An 8,439-nucleotide genomic window follows, 5' to 3' on the forward strand; every position below is an offset into this window, starting at 1 on the left:
CACTCTGCTACTGAGAATGCCCCTTGTAGCCTTTTCTCTGGCTTCAGGTGCCTCTGACACAGAGGAGGAAAGCTCTTGGCGATCCCTCCCTGCAAGCTGGGGCAAGCTCTTGAACCAGTGGCACACCGCTCCCGCCCCACCGCTGGCTGCCACAGTCGGGTGATTTAGCCCTGCTTCTGACAGATTTCATCCAGGCCCTTTTCACCCCCACCTCACGTTTCGATTCAGTCCCCAGGAGGCCATGACCGAGTTTGGAGGCTTTGCTATTTATCCAGCTCCTCGCTGTTTGCTGTGCTGGCAGCTGGCGTCACTGGCCTGTTTGAGATCTGAGCTTCCCAAGCAGTGCTCCCAATTCCTTTCTGCACCTTGACAATGCGAAGCCAGGAGATCAGCACTGCTAGCAGTGACCACGCTCGGTCCCAAAGTTTGCACACACGTTTGAGATTCTCCTGTTCAAGCAGCGATGACACCCGCGTAATGTGTTTGCTCAGGCAGAGAAAAGGCTTCTGACGTGGGCCACTCGGTTATTCGAGTTAAAGCAAACCACAGACAGCAGAAGAAGACGCGTCGCCAAATGTCAGAATGCAGGCTGCTGAAGTGGAGCTGGAGATGGCATTTGCTCTCCGGGTAATGAGGAAAGACCAAGTGTTTATAAGGCAGGGGACGGGGTGGTTAGCTCAGCCAGAGAGAACATGCACCTGAAGGAGTTCTGCCAAGCTTTGTAGAAAGGCACCCACCAGACAGTCTCAGGCACCCAGAAGAGCCTGTTTGACCACAATGGCAAGCACCGTGCTGGCTGCTATCCTTATCGCTGTGGTCTTTTCAAATGCTTTTCTAGCAGCCGCTTCTCCTGCCATGCCTGCAAAGCCAAAGCTTCCAACAGGTAAGGGCTGCCTCGGTGCAGCATCCCGATGCCGTCCTGCCGTGCATCCCAGGCGCATGCCAGTCTCCTGTCGTGGGTGTAACTGTTTGGTGGGCTGGTTGGAAAGATGTAAATTCACAGACATAACTAAAAAAAAATTAAAAGAAGATTTTTGTATTATGATAGGGATAACTAAGATATGCAGTAAGATATTATCAGGTGGAGTAACCATAGCCCCACGGAGGAAACCAGCTTGCCAAAGATGCTACATTCCTTTTAATAAACCCTTTTATTGTTTAAGAATGTATATTTTTAATTTTAATAATTTAATTATTTAGTATACTTTAATAATATAATTTATTTATTTTAAACTATAATTGAATAAAATATTTTTATTTTGTGTACTAATGCTGCGCACTTTACAGCCGACTGCCACCCAGCTGAGCTACACTAGAGACCTGTAATTTCAGGAAATGCTACGCTACCTTTTTGAGGTAGACATATATAACCAGGACAATTAGGTGTGAATGCAACCAGGCTGTCAGGATGTAGGTACTATTTTACACGTCCCATTTAAGAAGATCATACCATTTCTTTTTCCTTTTTTGTTTCTCACAAACCAAGCTCAGAGGCAGATGTTGTTGGAGATCCTCGTAGCTGATCAACAAGAAAGGATCCTGAAATTTTTGTCAGCATTTGATCCACAAAAAAGTGCCAGTCCTGTAGCAGACCCTAAAATCAGTGGAATCACAGGTAATCATCAAAAAAATATTTGCTCTGGAAATTTGCAAATCTTCTACTAGTTTTGCAAAGCCAAAGTGTTCCAAATAACTAATTCTGTGAATGCCTTTTTCTATAATGCATGTAAGAATCCTGTAACAAAAATAAAGGTACCTGTGTCAGGTACCTTTATGAATGGGTTAAAAGTCTTTTTAATTTATTTGACTGTTTTTGAGTGTGTTTTTCTAAGGAAAGGATAAGACTGGGAGTTCTGTATGTTTGACTGTATGTTGGTGCTGATCTTTTTGGGAAGGAGACATGAAACAGAAAACTGAAGGAAGCTTCAGCCTTGCACATATTCTCTAGCAAAATACCATGATTTGATTTTTAAAGGAAATGATGACACTTACCTACTTCAAAGACTCTCCCCCAAAAGGTCTTGTAAGCATGCAAGTTTTCAGTGTGTTGGAGAAATCCAAAACTGGAAAGAAAAGCAAGCTGCAAAAAACTTACTGCGAGCTATGTCACTGCAGATGTTTCTGAGTATTTTAATGACACCTCATTTATTGATGTTGGTTTCTGTATATTTTACTTCTCATACAATTTGCAATGTCATTCAACACTAGTGACACAGCATGACTCAAATATTGAAGCGAGAATAATAACTGCAGGGCAGAGGTCACATTTCAACATAACTGGAAGCAAAAACACAGGCAGGAAGGTGGAGGGATTTAAACAAGAGGCAAACCCACAAGCCACAGAATTTCCCTTGACATTTATTTGGACCAGTCATCTTTTGCTTTCAAATCTGAGAGGAGATTCAGTTTCTCTTACTGACACTCGTAGGTCATGTTCTAGGTTTGTAGCCTGACTCACGTATACCATTGTTTCATGCTACCAACAAGTGTTTCCTCAATACATTCTACTGTGTCAGATCTACCATCTGCCTGGCTCAGATGTTAAACATGGATTTCACTTCAGCCATTAACTTGGTGTAAGTTCAACCTCTGTCCATAGTCCTCGCATAAAACTTTTCCACAAAGTAACAGGGAAACCATTTTAACTTAATGAGAGCTGAAAGTGTGCAAATGGAAACAAAGAAGAGGATTTATGCGCACAGTTGATGCTAGCCTTATTGTTAACTGGGCATGTTAAAATGAAGAATGTAAGCCTGTGAGCACTGAACACTGCTCTAAATCATGGCGTGAACGTCCTGCTGTGAGAACCAGCATTGAATTTTACTTGTCCATAAACAATACAAATCCTGTGCAACAAAACCACCCAGCTAAGCCCAAACCAAAGAGAGAAACGTTGGCAGCTTTCTCGGGTCAAATTTAGTACATGTCTTGGTACTAGAGACTTTTGTCTGAATTTTATGGCTTATCTTTAGGCATATAAAGAGCCTGTCCACTCTGCAGTCAGACAAATTAAGCTGTGGTGATCCTTGTCACTGCCAGAGCTGCTACATTGCCCAACAGGGTTTTCTGACAGATGTATTTATTGTGAGTGGGCAGCTCTGCCTGAACTGATGTGGGTTTCTGCTTGTGGGACACAGATTGTCTTGCAGGTGTTCTTGTACTAGGACAATTTCGGACTCTTCAGGGCATGGAACCACTTTCCTGGAGACTCAAGTCAGCCATGTGTATCTTGAAAGGCAACTTTTGCCTAAGTGAAAAAAGGGGTGAGATTTTACAGTAGCAAGGCAATTGATTCAGCACAGAAAAATACAGCTAGCACCCCTCCAGAGTTGTCCAGATGCTGGAGGTGATGTTCACCTTTGAGGGCTTCATGACAATGCTACATTTATGGAACACTGAGCTCTGGGAAGAACCAACTCTGCTAATTTTCTGCATGGAAGCACCTCATCAAATGCTGACGTGCAGGGAGCAGAATCATCACCTTCCAGAACAGCTTCTAACTGTCTTCCCCTCTTGCATTTCAGCTTACGACAAGACACATGGAAAGAAAGTTGAAATGGTGAGAACAGGCAGCTGTGTGCTTCCCCTTATTTGTTCCTCTAGTTGTTGTCTAGTACCTGTACAGCTCTCATCACTGTACAGTAAAGCTAGCTATGCTGTGTTTTGTGTTCCCTGGATTGCTGGTGTTCTCAGTTTCTAAAGTCAGCCTTACTGACATTGTCCTACCTGTGTATTGTTTTGGACAGGGAGGTGTAAAGGAAGGTCCATCTGATCCTCCGGCTGAACTGAGAAAGGACCTCCCAGCAATAAGTCCTCTACAAGGGAAGAGCTTCTGGATGCCTGCACTGCCAACCTCCTGGAAAATTAAGAGAGGTGGGACTTAAAGAGTGATGCTGTACCTTGTCTATCTTGTTGCTGGGTCATTTTGGTACCATAGCTAGAGTTGCAGAAGGTGCTAGAAGTGCCTAACTAAAAAAAAAGTCTAGTGTAACCCATAGCTTGGTCACTCAGTTTCCCCTAAGATGTACCCACAGGTGAGAAATCAGTTCAGTCTCTAGAGCCATCCAAACTCTGGATTCATGCTAATCATGACAAGTGTTGATGATGCTCACAATAAAGAAGAATCTATCTGGGCCATGAAAACCACTGAACAGAGAGTAGATATTTTAGCCATTATCAAACTGAATCAGATCTGACCTTATATTACCAGAGAGAAGAGCTATACAGCTCCCCATGTTCTTATAACAAAATCTCTTTTGGGAAAGCTCTCCCATGCTTGGGCTTGGAGTATGAGACCTCGTTTCACCACAGTTTGCCTGATGTCTCTGGACAAGAAACATTTTGTTTGTGGCTCCTTCAGTTCTGTGGGTATGATATGAGAGTAACAGCCTTCCTTTTTGACAAGGGTGCTGTGGATGGGAGCATACTTCTGAGACAAACAAACTCCACAGCAATGGGAGTGACATAGAAATCTGTCTAGGAATTAAATATTTTGTCATTTTTGGCATGAAATCTTTGGAGATTGTTTTTTAAAATACATCTAATTTTTAACTGGCTTTCAAACATTTTAAAGTGACAACTCCACAAATGAGATGTTGTTTTTAATCCAGATGAATGATTTTGAATGAACCACCATTCGAATTTATAACAGAATTTCATGGCAAGTTCTTAAACTCAAGAGGGAAGAAGGATGTTCCATTTACAACTTCTCTCACCCCTGTTTTGGTCATGTAACTTCCCACAATATAAAGTGTGGTTCCTGAACACTTATAAGCATATTCTTAAGAGAGACAGATAGACACACAGAGTTTGCATTCTGTCACAAGTAGGAACGCAAAGCCTTTAGGGCACCGTGTATTGTGTGCATGTACAACATTGTTTATACAAGGTACGTGCAGTACAAACACTACCTATTACTTAGAAATAATATCTCCCTCCCCTTGTCTCAGTTTACCTCTTTTAAATTTCATTCTTCTTTCATCTTCTTTTCTACTTCTCTCTCTTCTCCTTGTCCCTCCTGTTTCTTGAGCTTTGGATTTATATATGTGGTAGATGTATAAATCATTAATTTAGTACCTAACTAGCACTTTATAGCCCTGAGTGGAAGTGAGAATCCCAAATCACATTTTTCTTTTCTATGATTAGTAATTAATGACTAGCCTTCTGCTTGTATCGAAAAGCATGCAAAACAGAAGAGGGAACATTTACCTCTTCAATCTCTCCCAATTTTTAAGTCAGATCATTTTTTCCAAAGATGTAACCCATGATTTTTGAAGCTGAGAATGATAGCAGTAGATGTACTTCACTTCAACTTTGTATAACACACATCTGAAGTACTGGAAGATTTACAAGCCAAGCAACAAGCAAGGAAAGGCTGTATAAGCTCAAGTGAGCAGAGCTGTGTTTTGGAGCTTGTTATTTATTGATCGCTTTTTCTGCATGCTGGGTACCCCTCACAGTCCTGCCCAAAGCTGTCCTTGGGTGGAATCTCCTGACTCTGGTCCTCTTACAGTAGGGTTCAAGCACAGCAGCCGCCATTCACCTCACTTGCTCATAAAACTGTAGGGACAACTGAATCTGTAGTCACTCTGTCTGTATTTTTGTAGGACCTAGGACTGCATCTAGCTCGAGGTGTGCCCTCAGCCCCAGCTAGCATGAGACCTGCGTGAGCAGCTCCTCAGCATGCCCTAGGTAGAGACTCTGTGCTGCTTATGCCAGGGGCAAGAAACCCACTCCTTGAATGAGGAAAAGGAGGATGCAGACTAAAGCATTCCAGTGTCTTCCCACGTGTACCTAGGAACAACACTTAACTGGGTGAGAACCACCTTGCTGTGGTATTAGGGGTGTGTCTACCCAGTACAAGCAGGCTGTTGTGGATACCTCCACTCACCTTGTGAAGCAGCGTGCCCTCACCTACACCATCAGCTTGGTGAAGGAGAACAGGATAACTTGGGCTCCTGGGACAGCTGAACCAGGTTAGAGTGCCATCACACAAGCCTGAAGAGCCAAGGTGGCTAACCGGCTTCAGGAGGGTGCAGGAATGAGGGGTAGCAGATGTAGCTGCTCTCACCTCTTCAGAAGACACGGTGGAAGCCTGAGCTGGAAGTGCCACCCAACTGGCTATGTTTCAGCAGACCGACTGGTTTATCAGTCCAGTGGTGCAGTTATCTGGGTGTGCTTTTGCTAAGGCACATGCTTTATCTAGAATGAGATGGGAGAGGGAGGGAGGAGGTGGGGACAGGCCTCCAGTTTAGCTCAAATTACATCCGCAGCGATGGGGGCTTTATCAGAAGAAATTTTGCTGATACCAGCAGAGGAGCAAACTTTAGAAGGAAGTGTACTGATGACAGGGTAGCACTTTGCACCTACACCACAAGGTGTTACAGCCAATATTCATACTCCACGGACATATCCTCGTCATCTTGCATCTTAGCTCAGCTATCCTTAGGCACTGAGGGGCTTGTGACTCTGTTATCTGCTACAGCACAGTTACGTGTGAGGCCCACAGAGCCTTGTGTCAGGGGAGTGACACACAGCATCCTCCTTACAACACATATAAGGTCTGGCTCCTTGCAATCTCTCCTGTGAGTATGGCTTCATTACCTGCAGCCATTTACAGCTATTTCAATGTCCTACAGATGCGTGAGCTGGAAGATCTGTCCTGTGGTTATTCCTACAGGCAAAGGAGTAGCAGGGTTTTCACCTTCAGAGACCCTTTCTCTTCGCTGCTGATCATTTGAGCAGAGTGAAACCTAGCAGCTTGGTGCTGATCCTAATGTTTTCAAAATAAAGAACAAGAAGCTGGATGAAAGCAACTTTTCAAGTATTTTTCAACAAAAGAAGAAACAGATTTGGTTTAGGTCTTGTTTTGCTTTTTAGTCTTGAGTTAAAAAACAAGGTTTGGTATTCTGTTGTTTCTTTTTATCTCTATTTCTTTTCTTCTCTTTTTCTCCAGCATTTCTACCTCTTCTTTTCCCCTTTCATCACTGAAGAAAAATAAAATAAAATAAAATAAAATAAAATAAAATAAAATAAAATAAAATAAAATAAAATAAAATAAAATAAAATAAAATAAAATAAAAGGGAATGATAGAAGGAAGAATTCCAAGAAAAATATATGCCCTCAGTTTTTAAAGGGAGAATTTTATTTTATTTATTTATTTTTTGTATTTCAGTTCGTTGGTTTGATTTAATCAAGAAGTTGGATAATTTTCAAATTTTGAAACAAGATTCGTGTTTCCTTTAGTTCATTTCCACAAGAGATCTTTTCTGTTTGCGTTCTGCTCATCAGTAAAAACTTCTTTATCAGTAAGAGTCCAATTTAGGCCAGGACCTGGAAAACACTTGCTCCTGCCCTCCTTTGCAGTTCCCTCATGAAGGAAAATTGAATGCTGATCTGAGCCATGTGTTAGGAAATCCACAAGGTTGCTTTACCCCACAGCTCAGAAGCAGGGCTACATTTGGACTCAGTCACCTGAGAAAACCAAGAGTATTTCAGGAATATGATGCCAGTTCAGTCTGCTGACTGGAGAATGTAGTAGTGAGCCACATGGTAAAGGTCTACTCTCCAAACCCAGCCATGTATGTAGGACATCTCACCAGGAAACTCAGTTTTTAGGGCAGCAGCTCCCATGTGTGAGCATTAAGGTCATGGTGAGTGTCTACAGAACCACTGTGAGCTTTTGGATAGCTTTTAAGGGTCCATGGAGTGCATCTGGGGAGCTGAGAGCGACTGGGTGGTAACAGCACTTGGGGTGGCTGGTTTGGAGGGAAGTTTGCTAACCTAGTCAAAGTTCTACCACGCTTTGGGTAGTTTCTGTTGATTTGGCCTTTCAGGGTCATGCCTCACCTTAGCAGTTGATTACTGGTTCTTGACAGCTTAGAAATAACCAGCGGGTGTGGCTTTTAAGCTAAACTTCAGCCAGTTGTAAGGAGCTCATGAGAATTTGATGTTTGCTTATACTGAAACAAATAGCACGTTGATACGGCTGACGGATACCAACTTGCTTTCATGAGGTTTGGTTTTCAATTGCTTTGAAGCAATTTCAAAAATAGAATGCATTGGGGGAAATATGTTACAGTTAGTTACCCTACATTTGATTTTATTTCAGCTTGCTTTTGGAAATACTGCATTGAGCGCAAGTAGTGTTTAACCTTCAAGTTGACGGGTCATTCTGCAGGCTGTATCTAGGATACAGAAGCTGACAATGAAATCTTCAAAACCTGAAGAATTTTCTACGCGAGCGCCTGAAGAACAAATTATAAAGTAACTGCCTGAGTATATATGCCTTGCATATAATAGATGTTTAAAAGGGAAATGTAAACATTTGTATTTGAAATGATAAAATAATAAACAGATTTTGTACAAGCAACGCTACGGAGAAGACTACTTGTGCTAGTAAGCATTTGGAAATCAGTAGCTCTGTCTCCACAAACGTG

General features: G+C 42.3%; 1 protein-coding gene across 1 annotated transcript; it reads left to right on the plus strand.

Moving 5' to 3' along the window:
* The first annotated feature begins 226 nt into the window (after positions 1-226).
* LOC311433042 (uncharacterized protein) lies at positions 227-8,372 on the plus strand. The gene is made up of 5 exons (XM_084511783.1): positions 227-883; positions 1,487-1,615; positions 3,525-3,559; positions 3,747-3,873; positions 8,112-8,372. The coding sequence occupies exons 1-5, from the start codon at positions 778-780 to the stop codon at positions 8,144-8,146; spliced, it is 432 nt and encodes a 143-aa protein (XP_084367909.1). The 5' UTR covers positions 227-777; the 3' UTR covers positions 8,147-8,372.
* Positions 8,373-8,439: the final 67 nt, after the last annotated feature.

Source organism: Aythya ferina (genome assembly GCF_964211825.1).
Source record: "Aythya ferina genome assembly, chromosome: 1".
In the NCBI taxonomy this organism is placed as follows: domain Eukaryota; kingdom Metazoa; phylum Chordata; class Aves; order Anseriformes; family Anatidae; genus Aythya; species Aythya ferina.